At 39.4% G+C, this 20,419-nt stretch overlaps 1 protein-coding gene across 1 annotated transcript in view; it reads right to left on the reverse strand.

Annotated features, from left to right (window-relative positions):
• Window positions 1–20,419, reverse strand: part of LOC124150126 (dnaJ homolog subfamily C member 13-like) — a 592,425-nt gene that overhangs the window by 53,503 nt on the left and 518,503 nt on the right. Inside the window, exons 52-53 of the mRNA XM_046522050.2 lie at window positions 13,616–13,795; window positions 4,854–4,994 (exon numbers count right to left, since the gene is read on the reverse strand). Coding sequence (XP_046378006.2) covers window positions 4,854–4,994; window positions 13,616–13,795 — 321 coding nt within the window. The remainder of the gene's footprint in view (window positions 1–4,853; window positions 4,995–13,615; window positions 13,796–20,419) is intronic.

The raw sequence follows: 20,419 nt of genomic DNA on the forward strand, positions 1-20,419 counted from the left end.
ATTAATGATATCTCTAATTGAATTAATAATATCTTAAACAAATTAATGATATACGTAACACATTTGTGGATATGTATAACTTATTTCAAGATATCTTGAATTGAATTTAAGATATCTTGAATCATTTCTAATATGATTATGTACAATAGGATGGTAACACCGGAAATACCTTGTCAACAAATCCATACTGAAGTACGCAAAATCATCATGTAATTACACTGTCTGACTACAAAAAGTGTTCTTTGTATATCTGGACTTATGTATGTAACTTATTTCATTAATTTTATTCAAAATTCCTTTTAATATTGTTTTAATTAATTTTGGTGAAATCGTGTGTGAAGCGATCGGAAGATCGCACAACTCACCGTTATTAACATCAACCATGGTCAGATTACCGCTACTGACGCCTTGAAACGAACAATAGTTGACAGAGAATGAATACATATATCCTAAATGCCATACTTTGACTCGTTAAAAGTCATATTTGTTAAAGTTTGACGATTCTATGTCAACACGTAGTTCTCGCGATCACGCAATCACGTGAGCCTTGACGGTGACTGGTGAGACTGGTTCCATCAGAAAAATAATAACCGGCTTCGCTTAGGTTTATTATTATTTAAAATATGTTTAGTAAAAGCTGCAACTAAATTAACAAGATATTGGGATATATTATTCCTGCTAAAAAAAAACAGTTTCAGATACAATTTTTGCTGATCCTTGCATTAAAATCCTGTAAAGTTATATCATTGGGTGTGTCTTGACTGAATCACCGGTAGATTCCAAGAAAACGTGTGTAAAGCTGATTGCTTTTTCCAGCTTAGTTTACGAGAAAATACACAAGGTCATCTTAATCCCTAGATGTAAAACAATGCCTAGCAGAACAAAAAATACAATTTAAACGGTAAATAAACATGTCTGGTGATTTTTTTGTCAAAATTTCAAATTTGTACTGACCAAGTTTCTCATCACACGTTCATTTACCGGAATTCGTTGAAGGGGTAGATCTACGGAATAATTTTTTTCTGCACTTGACATTTGATTTAAGCACATTTGATTCGAAATACTGAATCCGCTATAGGGGGGTGCGCATTATACATGGGTGCGCACTATACTCAAGAAAATATGGTACCACTATAACTATAACATTGAAACCTGTGGTTGAGCATCAACCTTAACCAGACACAAATTACATGCCCAAGTATTAGGAGCAACTACCCGCATATAGTGCTGCATGTATAGTGAGTGAGCATCACCGGAATGAGAAGCTGCTTGACTGAGCATTTGTCATTAGTTACACCCATCGGATGCAGTCGAGTATATGACCTATGTTTCTGACCATCAGAAGAACACATAAATATGTACACCAATGAATTATGGGGGAAATATCCCCAGAAACATTATGGATATTTAACTACCACAATGATCAGAAATAACTGTGTTATTAACTGAGGATACCCCTAACATGAAGGAGATGGTTATGAACAAAATTACAATGATAAACATGTAGGACAATCGCTATTATTCCAGCGAGCACAAATAATGACTTGCAGTGTACCTGCTAACATTTATGACAATCTACTTGGCATGCTACACATAGCTTTTTGAATGTGAGCTATGGTATTCTGGGAGGTACCGTACATAACAATCTGAGGACCAATGTCAAATGGTTCTGATATAGGTGGGATCTGCCTCTAATAACTCCCTGTGTAGTTGACAGCAATCCAATACTGCCTGCTGGAATGACTATATTCGGTACCAGATCGTTAGCCTGGTCTCGATGGTCCCATGAAGTAGGTAGCAGCTGTGTGGATAAAGGGAATGTCACAGGAGTGGCGGAAGAGGAGCGGCTTGGAGAATGAGCGACCGACAGAGACAAACCTCTACAAGAAGGAGAGGGACATGGATGCTCTTCATTGCAATGGTGATCAAAGGGTCGATAAGGAGAGCTGTAATAATCAGTGAGAGGATGAAGCATAAGGATAACCACGCCAGGGAGGACATGATTCCAAGTGTGAGGGTTAGCTCTCCTAGCCACCTGGGCAGGGGTCCGGAAACTTTATAATCCCAATCAGACATTTGCATCTAGGCCACGTCCCCTTCAAATAGTGTATTTTAGTACGACTTTTCACACACATTACAAGTTGTTACGTTCAGTGTTCCCTTGTTATTGCACGCTTCAATATTTTGCTAACTCGGTTATAGCAACACTGGAAATACCAGTCAATAAATCCGAACTGAAGTATGCAATTTAATCCTATTATGATGATATCTGGTAATACAAAAATTGTTCATTGTTTATCTAGACTAATGTTTGCAATATATTTTATCAATTATATTAAAAATTGAATTCACTAATTGTAATATTGTTTACAATAATTTCGGCGAAATTGTATGCGAAGTGAACGGTAGATTGCACAACTCACTGTTTATTCCTGATAAAAAAAATAATTTATATCAAATTTCATACTTTTATTGACAAAGTTTGTTATACAGTCGTGCCTCGTTTATACGGACACTTGCGTCATGTCACAATTTGTCCGTATAAACGAATTTCCGTATAACTGAAACCAGCTTATTACTGGAAGAGTTACTTCCCTTCAATTATGCAACTCATGACAGATGACAGAGCAAACAAATACATCCACTCAATCGTTATTCAAGACATACACGATCTCACGAATAAAAGGATTACCACCAGCGGAAGTGTATTGTCCGGGTAAGTGAGACAATTTTGTGTGCATTTCAGTGTTTTGTGTATGAAAATGACCATCCGGTTCCGGAAACTTTATATAGTAATTATTTCGTTTTGAATGAAAATCGTCCGGGAACCGAGGATTCCGGATATCTGAAATCCGTATAAGCGGGACATGACTGTACCTGTTTATTCACCTGAATTTGCTGAAGGGATACGATAACGCTCATCAATTATTTGGACCCTGTTTGTTTTTTAAAATGTCTGGACAGAAAAATTTAGATGTCCAGTAAGCAACATTTTAAACCAGACATTTGAGATTCCCAATCAGACATGTCCGGCACATATGGCCTGTTTCCGGACCCCTGAACGTGGGTTGTCTGCATAATCGCTGTACCAAAAGGGATCTTAAGCATGTTTTAAGTCCAGTCAATGATGATAATCATCAACTGGCACAATCTCGATGAAGTAACTGTGTAACTGGAGGACACGGAGCTACCAAGTAGAAGAACATTCAGACAAGACTGTACAGGAACTATCATCTGAGTCATGTTAAACAGGAGTGATACATGAAGAATCCGCAGTGTCCTTGCAAAAGAAGGTAAATCCTGAGAGAGTTGATCTCAAGAGATCGTGAGGTTAGCAATCTTTCGTGGAGCGATTGTGTGATTGTGTGTAAATACATTTTGAAGGAATCTTCCGTTAGATGTTCACACTTTGAACAACACTTTTCAACACTCCACCAGCCACAGCAGTTACAACATAAGTCATGATGGTCAGAGTTGGAAAAAGTATGCCTACACCTCCGACAGGGAATTTTCTTTGTTCATCCTCCCTCAGAAAGGAACATAAATCTATATGATGTTGTCTCAAATCATCAAAAGGCACCAGTTCAACACTAGACTGATCTGCATAGAAAGTGTCAACAAGAAATATTAAACAGTTTAGGAGTTCTGCTCTGGAAATGGAAACGGGCAGCTTGACATGCTGATCACTATATTCCCCCCATTTTTTAAAACAGGGGGATAATAAGGATCCAAAACATAATCCCAATTGAATTTTGGTCCAAGTGATGTGGCTAATTGTAAACAACACGCAGCCACGTTACCTGCTTTGGCTATAGTCTGTTTCATAATCAATAATTATATTTAGTGAATAAAACATTTACACCTGATTATTATTCCTGCTGACTATTTTACTTGAAATATGACATTGTTATTGTAAATAAATAATAACACTAAATAATAAACATCTCCAGGGGAGTACAATAAATTGATGGTATTAATAACGCGTGGGGTCTGACGTGACGTTGATTAATGAATAATTTGCATACTCGTATATGCAAGGGGCCAACGTATGGTTCTCAGTAGGAAGTGACAACTTGGTGACGATGGCTTGCGGTATATACAGTTTTACTTTATACATGTAGATATATACATACAAAACGCACTATGTGCCAGGTCAGCACATAGTGGTAGTGGTTGTTGTCTAGGTGCCCCGGAGCACCCAGCCTAACCCTAGCTACGCTAAGGGTAAGACCTTTCTTTTTTCTCTTTCTTTGGACCAAGGCTTATATAGCCAAGGTCACCTGACATTTAGTAAGTAATAAATATAAATGTAAACAGTAAATCATCAGTGACATACTTGCACATCTGGCTCAGGATGGCAGACGGTCGATGTACACAAAAATTGGGATTAACAAATAGGATTAGCATCTTATAAATAACAGCAATTAAGTGTTTCAAGGCATAAAGATGTCATGGCTCCAGGGTAATGAGCCTTTGCAATTAAATGTTCTTCAGACGATGGGTGTCGTAAATCAGTTGCTTTGACAGTATCTGGAAGCCATGGATTCAAAACAACAGTTTGTCAAAGCTTATTGTATTGTTCATAAAGGAAACAAAATGTTTTCTTATGTTACTGTACCATCTCTTTACCTTTGATAAAATATTTATTTATCATTTCAATTTATCAGGCAGTTTAATAAAATCCAAAGATCTGCATTTAAATGAAGTGATTGCACTTTATATATTCATACAAATAAAAATTAATTCCAGCTTGTATTTTCTTCACATGAAAGCTTTCATAATGTTTGCAATATACACAGAAGTGAATATATTACAGGGACCTACATTAATAACTGTTCAGGTAGGAGACAAACCTGTGACACCAGTTCTTCTTCCCCCTTGTCAAACATCTTAGACAAAGCTTCTGCAGCCAATGCGATCATGTCTCTTCTCACTTTCATTGCAAGCTTCATGGCACCAATGCAATCTGTGGCGGCCATACTCCGTATGCAGAGCTGACATTAGAACAAAAACACAAGAAGAAAGACATTTAAGGAAATCCTTTATGACTTCTTATATGCTTAATGAATGAACTAGGAAGATGTTTGCATTACATGCAAGGATAACAAAGATATAAATAAACACTTCTGGTTTAAAAATCTCAATGCTTCTGTCAAACCCTTTTTGAAGAGTGTGTTGCTAGCCGTGCATCTGCAGTCTCTTATATTACGTAAGACATGTTCAATTTTCTAAATATCAAAACCTTCAGAAGTTTATGTTCCTCAAAAAGAAAATCCTGCGAGTTTCTTGGCATACACCCACCAATAACGGCCATTGTTGACTTGAGGCACTTCCTTGAGTGGCATGCATTCCAACGGTTTCTATATAATGTTATCATTTTTTCTTCATTTGACCATAAATTTGTATCATAGTTATATTTTAGCATTGTTTTGTTTGGCAACAATATCGAACAATAGTTATAATTGTTAACAATTCAAAGAATACTACCTCTGTTACATCTTTGCCATAAATCCTGTATTTTGGCTTCAGTCACACTAACTAAAATTTTCAGATTTTCAACAGACGTCCTCTTCACTATCAATCACACAACTAGTTGTTCCCAAATAGGATTGTAGCCAATCAAGCTATAACGTATGCAATGGCGGGAATCTTCACTTCTTCCCACATCTAACTACTAGAGGTAGATGAATTGGGGAGGTGGGAGGGAGTACTTCGGATGTATTGTAATAGAGGTAGTATTCTTAGAATTATTAACAATGATAACTATTGTTTGATAATTCTTGCGAATCCTCTACCTCTATTACATCTTTGCCAGAAAATATCAGAGGGACCCTGTGGGATCTGCCTCTAGTAACTCCCTGTGTAATTGACAGTATTCTCTCCTGGAAACCATTATTCTCTGATTCCAATCCTAACCCGAGATAATTTCCCTCTGAAATTCCCCCTGAGGATTATCGTTATATTTCCTGATCTTGATGATAAAAATATAGTCATTTCTGGTCTATTTTTACCCAATGGCGTCATTTCATGTTAAATTTGGATTTGTGACACTAATACCAGTGCTGATGTCACTTCCAGTGCTGACGTCACTTTCGGTTTGTCACATCCGTTATCGGATAATGACGTCTCTCAAGGTCTCTTTCTACCAAAGATGTCATTTCCTAATTAGGTACTTCCGGTTATGATATCACTTCTAGTGATGACGTCACTTCAGGTCACTGAAGGCAGTTAATACTCAAAGTGACCCTAATCCATCCTACACCTTCTATTAATAGACAGGATAAACAAGGGTGTACTCACCCTCTGATGCTGCTGGTGTCGGATCCTGGCCCCCCTCCCACACATTCTATTTCGATAGAAGGGGGAGGAAACTATTGGTGGATGATACTTTGCGCCGCAACGATGTGCCCCAGGAAATATATGCCCTGTAGGTCCGGCTGGACGTCTCACAAGTAAAAGCTGGTGGAGGTGTTCTGTGAGGCCCACTGACAGCTAGACACCACTTGTTCTACTGAGACTGATGTCCATGAAGCGAGACTCGTGGCTAAGGTTCTTATCTCATAAGCTGAGCAGGATCCCAAACATGGTTTGGTATTATGTGCTTGTGTGTAACTCTCTGTAACCGTAGTTTTAAGCCATCCAGCTATTGTAACCTTGGTGATGTCTTTGTTGGATTGAGTCTTGCAAGATATAAAAAGTCTCCTTCGATGGCGTCCATGAGGGTCTGTAGCCGAGAGATAGAATTTTAGAGCTCTGATGGGACATAAAAGTCTGTCTTGGTGATCCACTGTTGGTCAAAAAGCAGGAATGGTAAAGTATCTATGACCTAACAGTCCAATTGTAGCAGACTGATTCTTGGCTACAATGTCTGGGAGTGATCTTAGAGTGACTGAGGTCCATTGTTGATCATGAGTGAGACTAGAATAGTCCAAGGCATGGGGTTCTGAAACTCTTGCTGCTGTTGCCATGGCTAGAAGGAAGGATGCTTTCCTGGATTTTTGGAGTAAGGTGGCCTTAGCCATGGGCTTGGAAGGTTCCGTTAAAAGTGTCGATAGTACTACAGATAGCTGGGGAAGATACAAGGTGTGCGAACATCTTCGAGTAGTAAGGATCTCATTAGTCTGTTTAGAATGGGATGGTTTCTGATTGAGAGTCTGTCATGCTGTAGAAAAGAATGAAGAGCCGATCTGTAACATTCTATCGTCCCATGTCAGAATTTATTGTCCTGACGTAGATGTATTAGAAAATCTGCTACCATTGGGATAGATATAGCATTAATTTCAATCTCTTGTCGTCTTCTCCAATGGACAAACTTTTCCCATCTGTTGCCATATAAAAGTGAGGATGAAGGTCTCAATGATCTTGCAACACCTTCTGAGGCAAGCTCAGAGTACATGGATGTCTGCATCTTTTACGTGATAACTTCCAGGCGGTTAGATGTAGGCTGGGCAGATTGTCACGGAAAATGCTGGACCTCGGTTGTCTTTGCAGATCTCGACGGAGAGGTAACTGGATGGGTTCTTCCAGCAGTAGTCTTAGTCTGGGGAACCACGCCCTGCTGGGCCAGATTGGTGCTATCAGGATTATCATGCAATCCGTCTCCTCCACCTTGTGGATGACCTTGTCTAGGAGGGACCAAGGTGGGAATGAGTAAGCAAGTAGACCCGTCCAGTCCATCGATAGTGTGTCGATCTGGTGAGCTCTTGGGTTGGGTACTGGACTGACATAGACCGGAAGTTGACGATTCAGGCAGGTGGCAAACAGATCTTGGTGAGGTGTGTCCCATAACGTAGTTATCCAAACAAAGATCTGGGGATGTAAGGTCCATTTTGTTGCCAATATTGTCCTCTGGCAGGAAAGGCTGTCTGCAAGGATTTTCAATTTCCTGGGTAAATGTCTCACTTTCATCCGGCAATTAATGTAGTCTGCCAAGGCAAACAATCGTGTAGTCTCCGTCATCAGGGAGCTGGATCTGGTTCCTCCTTGTTTCTGGATGTAAGCCACTACTGTGGTGTTGTCCGTGGCTGTGAGGATGGATCATTGAGATAGACGTATCTTTCATGCTAGGATGGCGTAATAGATGGCCTTCATTTCCTTGCAGTTGATATGAAGGTTCTTCTCTCATGTGCTCCAAGATCCCTGTACCGTGAAATTGTCCATATGAGCTCCCCATCCCGAATCTGACGTGTCTGTGAATAGATGGTGTTTGGGCATAGGATAAGTCAGAGGGATGCCCTTCATCACATGTTCTCTGTGGGTTCACAAATGCAGGTCTCGTACTACTTTGGTAGGTGACTGAGTCTTGAATTCTTCCTTCCTCTGAAGGTCATATGCTGTAGAGACGTTTAGTTGCCTAGAAGAGACATCCACCATCTCAGTGACTTGCTGGGTTGACATGATAGTGATTGAATCATTGTGATGGACTTGATGAATCGATCCTCTGGTGGGCAAAGATATCCCTTGTTTAGTTGGAATCTTGCTCTGATGTATATGATGTCTTGAACCGGAGTAGTCTCAGACTTGGATGGATTGACTAGGATAAGGTGGGCCAAGAATATCATGTTCTGGTGTAGCTGAGCTTTCTCTTGGTCTACAGCCAGGAAATCGTCCAGGTATCCTTGGATTCAAACCAGCTGGGGATGGGCAAACCTGATGACTGGCGCTGTAATCCTGGTGAATAGCCAAAGGGCTATCGATATTGCGAATGGTGAGACCTGGAACTCGTAACGTCGACCATTGATTGTGAAGCGTGGATATTTGCGTGATGATGGGTGTATCGGGATGTGAAGAGAGGCATCCTGTGGATCGAGGATCTGGAATTTTGGCGGAGGTACCAGGAATTTTGTGTTCAGGATCTTTAGGTTGATTATCATTCTCAAGTCGGTCGTATTCTTCTTCGGGACTAGGAATACCGGAGAACAAAAGCCCTGGGTGTTGTTGGTCTCCGCTTGTCTCTGAATGGCTCACTTCTTTAGAAACTTCCTGACGACCAGATCTGCTGCCGCCAGCTTGGCTCTGACTAGATGAAATCTGCATCCGACGGCTTGGGTCTTCAAGATAGGATGTTTCTTGAAGTGCATGTATCTGTCAATTAATCAGTCAGGCAAAGTTTGCTTCCAATTTTCGGGTTATGACCACCTCTCACTGGTCCCGGAGTCGGTATTATGGTGAAAGACGGTAGGCGTAAATCTCAATCCATAGACATAACCAGGTCGAAAGGGTCTATAATGTTGGCGTGGGTGGCAGGGAAGTCAGAATCTGCGTTTGCCTTTTTCCACTAGATCTAGATCACGGCGATAGGATCCTTGTTTGTTGTAGTCTGGCTGGCGAAAGGATTCCTGAGAAGACTGGCGCTTCCCGGAGGGGAAAAACTTCTTCTTAGGAGGCTGTTTGTAAGATGAGTCTTTCTGGTCCCAGGAATGCTTCTGGGGGTGGGAATTTCCATGAGCCTTGGCAGCTAGGCTGATAGTTGGTGCTTGGAATCATTCGTATCTTGTCTGACTTCATGTATTTCTTGTCCCAAAATCCTGTTGAATGTTGTGGGAGCTGATATGGGCTGTGACATGATCAATTTCTTGGTTTGGTTAGAAACATCTATAGAACGAACCTGAGCTAGAAGTTGTTGACGCTGCAGCCATAGTAGCTGTGAAGACATCTAGACTTTGGTGGAAAGTAAGTCTTCCTGCATTTTTGCAATAGTATCTAGTAGGCTGTGAATGAGTCCGACTTGATAGTCATGGGCATATCTCTGCTTATGCCTTCATATGATGTCTGTAATGGTTGAATGATGTGTCTGATTCCGGCGACATAATAATAATCATGGTAGTCTGCCATGTAATCCCTGTGTGGTTCATCCGCTGCCAGTGTCCAGGAATTTCGGTATGATTAACATCCATGCGGCTTGTGATGGCTGCCCGTGAGTAACAGGTCCCGTACGGTGATCCTCCTCTCGTTCAGTATAACGGTTGGCTGGACGGTCCCGTGTGGTCCGTGTGGCTGGCTTGAGTGACGTCTGCTTATGAAGATCATACGGAAGGCGGATCGACTGGACGGTAGGTGGATTAGCCATAGAGTCTGTGCTGTAGTTGGTTGGCCAGCTGGGTTATCCTAGCGTCCGTGTGGTGGCCGTAAGGTGTCTTAACGGTTGGCTGTGTGGACAGCCGGTTGGACAGTGTCATGTGGTCCATGTGGCAACCGTACGGTGTCTTGACTGGGACCCAAGAGTCAATCTAGCTGTCCGTGTAACACGGTAAGGAAAAGCCTGCAGGCTTATACCCGGCTGGTCGCCAGGCTGATCGGACGGCTGGTCAGTCAGCAGGCTGTACGGCTGATCGGTTGGTTGTACTGGCTAGTTAGTTGTCTGGATGGTACGGTCCACTGGGGTAGGCCCTATGGTCGTAGCAGACGGCTGTGCCCATGTGGTCTCTTGACCTGGGGACTCTTCTTAGCCAGAGGTGCTTGCTTAATCTTCTTCATTTCTTTGTTGATTTGTGAGAACTTCGTCTCAAACATTGTCTTCATCATAACTTGTTGCTGTTGGAAGAGATCATGTATAATGCTCATAGAGAGTGTAGGAGATGGTTCTGCTGGCGGTCGACTTTGGGTAGAGGGAGGATGCGCTGGGGAACAGTGTCAGTAGCCATGATACCCTCTACTTTCTTCTTAACCACTTCCCGCCTCTCAGCCTTCATGATAGCCTCAGCCTTCTGGAAGGCCTTCTTTGAAGTATGGGCGCACTGCTCACACCTAACCTCTTCAGTACATACAGTACCTCTGTACCTCATGCAGTTAAGATGAGGATCTCCTGTGATCATGAATCGACCACGCTTCTTACGACCTCACAGCAACACCAAACACCAGCTTATACTCACATGCGTGCGATCGTCACTCCAGTAAGCAGCCTTATAAAGATCTACTTACTGTGTCTGTTTTATAGAAACAGAATTAAAATAATAGCAACTATTAGAATAATCTTAGATTAATGTGACTAAATACCAGGTGTCAGATCGTTACAACTATATAATAGGTGTTGACTCTAGCACACACAAGGAAGAAGTTCCTGACATTCCTTTGATTGGTTACGATGCTATTTGGTAACAACTAGTTGTGTGATTGACAGTAAAGAGGACATCAGTTGAAAATCTAAAACTTTTAGTTAGTGTGACTAAAGGCAAATACAGGATTTATGGAAAACATGCACGTATTGAATATAAAGTCTTAAATTAACTTTGATGTATGGTAGGACTTTAAGTAAATGTAATGACATTCCATGAAAGAATATGACTCGAAAATTCAATAAATAGTACTGTTTAAGTGATGTCCGGGTACTACCTCGATGGAAAAAAGTGGAAAGGGAGTACTGAGACATGTTTTTTTTAAATTTATCAATTAAAGATAGTCACATTTTAACATATAATACTTTATCTTTAGTATACATAGTGACATATAAATAATTACTACTTAATGCATGATTTATGAAAAAAAATGGAAATTAAATCTTTATTTGCGTATATATCATAAAGGAATTATATTTAGATGTCTAAATTCAACCTATTCATAAAATAAAGTAGATTTTCTTTGAAAACATTCTTAATAGTCTGTGTGTCATTATCTATTATTGCATTTTAATTTTATGGATTTTTAAAATGTGTATAGAATCTCTTCTATTTATTTCGATATACTAACATATTTTACCATATTTAGTAGGGTTGGGAATTGGACCAAAAAGTGTATTGCGATATATTGCAATATTTCAAAAACATATTTCAATATTATTGCAATATATTGGGAAATAATTTCTACCAAGAAAAAAGCTTTTTTTCATATCCCTTTGACAAATATTAATATGAAAGCTGCAATGTTAACAATTTGGTCAAAATTATGAACCAATTTTAATAAATTGTACTATTATTTTTATCTACAATCAAATAAAGAGTATGAAGCATTTGTTTTGTCTTTGTTTTGATTTAATAAGGTAAGACTATACATCATGGCAAATACATGTCAGTCACAATTTGAATAATGAGGGAAAAACCGATAGGCCAAAAACGTATCGCGATACGTATCGTGATGAATTTGTATTGCAATATACCGGTATACCAATAAAACCGCACATCCCAAATATTTAGTAATTTTGAGCCAACTTAACGTAAACCTTTGTTTGAAATCTAAAAAAAGGACGTTGAAGCAGTAACCGCTTGCTGTGTCTTATGTTATTCCTCAAACTAGACTCTGTGATAAATGATACAAAAAGTGGGAATGGAATATCAAAAAGAGGAATAGGATCAACACGCCCACTGGGTTACACAAATTTCAAAGATTGGGTATGGTCGTGCCAAAATAGACTCATTATAGTGTTGGTCATACATGTATGTCAGGTATATCAAGACACATATACACGTATCTATCATATATAGATAACTGTAGTATTTACATTTGCATCTTACATTTATATGAATTACCTAACATGATTATATTGCGGCATATGTATGTTGTGTGCGAGATACAGCTGAAACACTACTCGTTATTATAAACTTAAATACTTGTATATTTTCTTTCTTTCGATAGGTATTGTTTCATTTTCTTCACTTGTTCCCCCTATATTCATGGCCTTGATGGTGGTTCTTGAACCCGACATCAGGTTTGACAGGAATGCAATGTAAAATCATGATGCAGAGGTGCGACCACCATCACAGAGACTAGTAGTCTGAGATATTGCTGGCGTTATGTCGGTTGTGTAACAAGACAGTTGTTAGCTCAATATTTAGGACAACATTATCAGTATAACCCTATTGTACACCGAGAGGGTGACTCAAATTCATTGTTTACCGCATGTACAGTCAATTGATGAACCAGCTATGTTAAACTAAGGCTAAACAAAATAATAGTCTTGGTTCTCAGGCAACACCCGCATCATCATAAAGTCTGCAGCACGTTTTGTTTTTATTTCCATATTAAAAAATATATATAAAAATCCCAATACTTAAACACAATGCACAAAAAAAATTGAAAATGGAAAAAAAGACGAAACATGCAATGAACTTTATGATGATGTGGGCAGTGCCTGAGAACCAAGACTATTATTTTGTTTAGCCTAAGCGTCTGTAAAATAACCAGTCATGTATGATAAGCCATTCAATTTTAATTCCATTGCAATTAATAAAAAGCAACTTATGAAGTGTCTGACTTCTGACTCTGCTGTCCGGGTACAGCCGACTGTGTCCAAGTACTACCGAAGCTGTCGTCAAGTTAACAGTATCCAGGTTCAGGCCTGTTGGTCAATTTTGAAACCACCAGCAGTTGTCTCCCTTTATATCAGCAATTTTCCATTCAAAGCTGATGATTAGTTCATGTGTTGCATTGCGATGATTGTTATGTGTCTGGGTATTGCCTCCCCTGCACTCTATATATACCAGTATATTGCATTTTTGTATTTCTGATAGACACAAGGATATGCCAGGAATAAAATAATTCTTAAATGTCTTTCCATTTTCCCAGCAGAAGTATTTTGCTGTGTTCGAGAGATCTATAAACCTAAAACTCAAAAATGCGTTCCCTGTGCCTACTTTAAGAAATATTTGTTGTGTTGGAAGCTTTTAATAAAAGAAACACTTACCTCATTACAAGCCAGCTGATAAGCAACCTGGATAGCTGCTTTGGGGATTGCATTATTTCTTGAAGACATCACCTGGAACACCCTTGGCACATAACCCAGCTGTGGCACTTGATCTAGTAATGCCTGTTGAGTTTGGAAGAGACACACCACTGCAGTTGTCACTGTTTCAAGTACCTCTCCCTGAAATACACACATTAACACATTTTTCACAAGAAGAACAAGGATTAGATGATACGGTTCTACTTTATGGCAAAATGTAGGCCTACCTTGGGGGCTCTTGGTTGAATGCTACCTCGTTTTGGGGGATTTATAGTCCTTTCCATATCAGTATAATGTGGAATGGACTATAGGTCCCTCCAAGTAGTGGTAGGACGCCACATCTGGGATGGTCCAGGTCCACGACCCCAGGATTTACACATTCCAGGGATATTCCTGCGTTCATGATCCAGGACAAATAACATTCCAAGAGACCGTCCGAGTCCACGACATGAGGCAACATGTCTCCACGCATTGAGTCCTACTGCTGCTTCATGGTTCATGACCTCCGACAGTTCATGACCACTGCATTACTATGCAACAGAGTCAGCCCCCTAGCACCAATGAATTTCCTGTTAATAAATATTTATATGTATTATCACATTATGTTGTTGCGGAACAAGGGGACACGGGTGGCCCAGTCGTCTGAGGCGCCGCAAGTGCTGTCCAGAGTTGCGTCCCTTGGGCGTACCAGAAACCTATGATTGTTGTTTCGAATCCCGGTTCGCCCCAATTATGTTTCTAGGTTTGTAAGCACGATACCCGTGCTCGTGGGTTTCACCGAAGTGGTAAACATCTAAGACCTGCATCACTTCGGGCTTTCCTTCCACATTAAGCTGAACACGCCACGATATAACTGGAATAGTGTTAAAAGCGACGTTAAACCCAACTCACTCACTCACTCACTGTTGCGGAACAAACCGGTGAAACAATGCCCTATTACGTCAGCCTAGCAACAGAGTTGCTGGGGTCATCGAGTGTGCATAGGCTCCTCTCAGTGATCCATCACCTCTCCAGTGTCAGTGAATAAGCCCAGCGATGTTGAGAGTTTTGAATATTTATTAACTAAATATAGCCTATGGCGGAGCATTTTTTTAGCAAGCACTAGTTTATGAAAGCAATTATACTTTCAAATAAATTTAATACTTCGGTTGTAACTTATTATATGGGGCGAAAAGGATTATAAAATGGGAACTAATATACATAGGAGTAATGTATATTTTGATTCATTAATTTTCATTATTATGCACAGGATTGGAGTTTATTAGGTATATTATATTGACACTACACACTTCCAAATGTTGCCGGTCCTAACACTACCTTCGGAAAACTTTTGAAATTTACATATTACATTGTTGCAATGCAGAACAGTTAACTACAAATTATACAAAGTTTCAACTCTGATTCTGTATGTGCCTTTTGAGATTTATTTTTCTTATGCCATAAAATGTTTCCAATCATTTTATTACTGATAAATGTATGATCTTAAGGCTTTTCATTGAACTAAACCTCATAAAAAATATGGATATTACAGTCTGCAGTATCTAAGAAAACAGAGACTAGAAATGTTACACCCCAATCACCACCTTTCTTCTAACACTGACCAAAAGTTTTTCAAAGAGGAAGGTATATCAGTCAGGTTTTGAGGCGTACAAGGATGCATTTAATGGACACTCGTTTTGGATCTGGGCAGCGGTGAGGGCCAACATTCCAGATCACATGATCCAGACCTTAGGGCAATGGTCATTTCAGTGCTATACATGGTATATCCACACATCCAGAAACTCCATTGCCAACGCCCACAGACTTATGGTTATTATCTCTTGAATTTCCTCTCAGGAAGTCATATGCTAGGGGACCAGGGCATACTACATGTCATTCATGATAAGATGATCGTTTACGTTTACCCCTCATGTCAGTGTGTACACTCAGAACTTGGTAAGGCTCTATGCCGCCTATTGTTAGGGCACATTTGTCTGCATGTGGCCAGGGCATAACTAACTATTCACACATATCTCTGTTATCATTCTTATCATGATATTCAGGTTTGTGTACACATTCAGTTTATTCCATCCACGCACATCTCAGTATTCATGATTTAATATGTTTTCTTGTTTTAGTAGGTGCTTGTCAGTATAGGACAAGCCGTCTCAGTATTCATATGATTGACCCTGTTTTCTTGTTTAGTAAGTACGAGTCAGTAGGACGAGCCGTCTCAGTATTCATATGATTTACCCGGTTTTTCTTGTTTAGTAGGTGTTTGTCAGTATAAGACAAGCTGTCTCAGTATTCAAATGATTTACCCTGTTTTCCTGTTTAGTAGGTGCTAGTCAGTAGGACGAGCCGTCTCAGTATTCAAATGATTTACCCTGTTTTCCTGTTTAGTAAGTATGAGTCAGTAGGACAAGCCGTCTCAGTATTCAAATGATTTACCCTGTTTTCTTGTTTAGTAGGTGCTTGTCAGTAGGACAAGCCGCCTCAGTATTCAAATGATTTACCCTGTTTTCGTGTTTAGTAGGTGCTAGTCAGTAGGACGAGCCGTCTCAGTATTCAAATGATTTACCCTGTTTTCGTGTTTGGTAAGTACGAGTCAGTAGGATGAGCCGTCTCTGTATTCAAATGATTTACCAAGTTTTCTTGCTTAGTAGATGCTTGTCAGTACAAGACAAGCCGTCTCAGTATTCATATGAATTACCATGTTTTCTTGTTTAGTAGGTGCTTGTCAGTAGGATAAGCCATCTCAGTATTCATATGATTTACCATGTTTTCTTGTTTAGTAAGTACCAGTCAGTAGGACGAGCCATCTCAGTATTCAAATGATTTACCCTGTTTTCCTGTTAAGTAGGTGCTAGTCAGTAGGATGAGCCATCTCAGTATTCAAATGATTGACCCTGTTTTCTTGTTTAGTAGGTGCTTGTCAGTAGGACAAGCCGTCTCAGTATTCAAATGATTTACCATGTTTTCCTGTTTAGTAAGTACGAGTCAGTAGGACGAGCCGTCTCAGTATTCAAATGATTTACCCTGTTTTCCTGTTTAGTAGGTGCTTGTCAGTATAAGACAAGCTGTCTCAGTATTCAAATGATTTACCATGTTTTCTTGTTTACTAAGTACCAGTCAGTAGGACGAGCCATCTCAGTATTCAAATGATTTACCCTGTTTTCCTGTTTAGTAGGTGCTAGTCAGTAGGATGAGCCATCTCAGTATTCAAATGATTGACCCTGTTTTCTTGTTTAGTAGGTGCTTGTCAGTAGGACAAGCCATCTCAGTATTCAAATGATTTACCATGTTTTCGTGTTTAGTAAGTACGAGTCAGTAGGACAAGCCGTCTCAGTATTCAAATGATTTACCATGTTTTCCTGTTTAGTAGGTGCTTGTCAGTAGGACGAACCGTCTCAGTATTCAAATGATTTACCCTGTTTTCCTGTTTAGTAGGTGCTAGTCAGTAGGACGAGCCGTCTCAGTATTCAAATGATTGACCCTGTTTTCTTGTTTAGTAGGTGCTTGTCAGTAGGACAAGCTGTCTCAGTATTCAAATGATTTACCCTGTTTTCCTGTTTAGTAAGTATGAGTCAGTAGGACGAGCTGTCTCAGTATTCATAAGATTTACCATGTTTTCCTGTTTAGTAGGTGCTAGTCAGTAGGACGAGCTGTCTCAGTATTCATATGATTTACCATGTTTTCCTGTTTAGTAGGTGCTAGTCAGTAGGACGAGCCGTCTCAGTATTCAAATGATTTACCCTGTTTTCCTGTTTAGTAGGTGCTTGTCAGTATAAGACAAGCTGTCTCAGTATTCATATGATTTACAATGTTTTCTTGTTAACTAAGTACGAGTCAGTACGACGAGTCGTCTGAGTGTTCATAGGATTCACCATGTTTTCCTGTTATTGGGTGCTAGTCAGTAGGATGAGCCGTCTCAGTATTCATATGATTTACCATGTTTTCTTGTTTAGTAGGTGCTTGTCAGTAGGACGAGCAGTCTCAGTATTCATATGATTTACCAAGTTTTCTTGCTTAGTAGATGCTTGTCAGTTTAGGATGAGTTGTCTCACTATTCAAATCATTTACCATGTTTTCTTGTTCAGTAAGTACGAGTCAGGAGGACGAGTCGTCTCAGTATTCATATGATTTACCAAGTTTTCTGGTTTATATTTTGTATTTATGGTGATATGTACTGAAATTGAGTGTAATGTATTAATGTATTTATCACCATTCTCCAGCTATTGTTAAGTTATGTTTGTCAATTTATTATGTGACAAATATTCTTTAATATTTAGAGCAATATAAGATAAAACTAATTACGACTGATCATAACAATGTATATGATCATATATAAGATTCTAATAATTGTTAATAAGTTATTATGTAATGTAATGTTTTATTTGTATGTGTAGGTATTGTGCAGATTTTAACTCTGTGTATTTATTTTCACAGGGCCTCTGTTCATTACTTCAATTAAACAACTGTCATCAACAAATCAACCTGTGTTTAGTGATTCATTCACCTAAACCACTCCGGTTACATAAGCACGTGTACGGATGTAGTTAAAATTATTAACATGCGCAGTCACCCAATTCCAAGGCAAGAGCATGCGCACGCATCCACTTCCGGAAGCAAGCGCATGCGCAGTCAGCAAATTCCGGTGCTTTTTTATCGTACCCACCACCACCCTCATGCTCTTTTGTGATCTGATTACTGTTTTGTTTCATATCATGCCATATCCAGGCTTTTCATTGTGTTAGGGTTTTCAAATAAATTATTAGTCGGAACTCATCCTCATTACATCATGTGGAATACATAGGGAGCACTTATCCACATTACATCATGTGGAAAACATAGGGAGCACTTATCCACATTACATCATGTGGAAAACATAGGGAGCACTTATCCACATTACATCATGTGGAATATATAGGGGGCACTTATCCACATTACATCATGTGGAATATATAGGGGGCACTTATCCACATTACATCATGTGGAAAACATAGGGAGCACTTATCCACATTACATCATGTGGAAAACATAGGGAGCACTTATCCACATTACATCATGTGGAAAACATAGGGAGCACTTATCCACTTTACATCATGTGGAAAACATAGGGAGCACTTATCCACATTACATCATGTGGAAAACATAGGGGGCACTTATCCACTTTACATCACATGGAATATATAGGGGGCACTTATCCACATTACATCATGTGGAAAACATAGGGGGCACTTATCCACTTTACATCACGTGGAATATATAGGGGGCACTTATCCACATTACATCATGTGGAATACATAGGGAGCACTTATCCACATTACATCATGTGGAATAGATCACCCCCATATGTTCGTCACATACATTCGGTCATTCCAACCATATCGTTAATTCCCCATCAGCATTCCGGTCGACCAGGACCTGGGTTATCAACAGGCTAACAGGCTAATGATCAACACGACTGAATTCTTTCAACACCGAGTCCACAGACACCGCGCAGCACGGTAGACCAGCCAAGATGTAGTCACGTCAAAATAGTATTGAACTAGATTCTATATGAACCTACCTGTCATATCATTCACTAATTACATCTGTCACATTCACAATGTCTGATATATGTATTTAATTTTATTTTATTATTTTTTATCAATAGATTAAAATATTATTCACTAGATCTATTTCCCGCAATGTTATTGAAAATAAAATTCTCGGACACACACTTCGACAATGGGTCCACATCGAACAAGTCAAAGAGCAAAATAAAAATGTGTCAATCAAATCTTTAAATATTTTATACAAAGTAATAAATAAAATCAACAAAAATATTTATAAAAGTTGTCAAACTTACATCTAAGTTATTATTTCCATCTTTTTGTGCGATCGCTTGTAATTTGAGTCAAATGACAATGCGGCTTTTTGTCGCCTCGATTTCTCAGTATGGACAATGTTTTTAATGGCAAAATATATGCATGAAAAATCTTTGTCAAAGCTCGTAACCTGGCACGATACATCCACAAAGTTCCATATTTTTAATATCGACCGCGATTTCCTATTTGAAATGTTCAGAATAACACGATTTAACAAAAACCTTTCATCAAAATCTGAGTGAGTGAGTGAGGGAGTTTGGTTAAACACCGCTTTTAACAGTATTCCAGTTATATCGCGGCATGTCAGCTTCATGTTGGAGGAAAGCCCGAAGTGATGCAGGTCTCAGACATTTACCACTTCGGTGAAACCCACGGGCACGGGTATGGTGCTGACAAACCTAGAAACATAATCGGGGTGAACCGGGATTCGAACCCACAATCATAGGTTTCTGGCGTGCCCAAGGGACGCAACTCTGCACAGAGAATCACGTCGCCTTAGACAACTGGGCCACCCGTGCCCCCCATCAAAATCTGAAATTCATCATACACGAGGACGATACAGTTGCTGTAATTTGCTTTGCTTCCTGAAGTCACGTGCACAAATTTGACCAATCACAAATCTTGTAGAAGATTTTGGCAAGAAAGTGTCATTAGAAACCAATTAAATCGCATGTTACAGTAATGTAAAGACTCTAGGTGAGTTACTAGATGACAAAATAAGCTTTAAAGATAATATGATGTGTCCCATGGCATGTGTTATTCAGATATTTCTGCATGCTACAGAGTGGACAGCCACCGTTAAACCGGGAAAATGATGACAGATACTATCTATAATTCTTTTTAAAATAATTTTCCGATTACATAAACAATAAAAATTAAAAAAACAAATAGGTAAGTGGATTTTATTAAATCT

This window comes from Haliotis rufescens, unplaced genomic scaffold (assembly GCF_023055435.1).
Source record: "Haliotis rufescens isolate VD_foot unplaced genomic scaffold, xgHalRufe1.0.p SCAF_4, whole genome shotgun sequence".
Classification (NCBI taxonomy): Eukaryota; Metazoa; Mollusca; class Gastropoda; order Lepetellida; family Haliotidae; genus Haliotis; species Haliotis rufescens.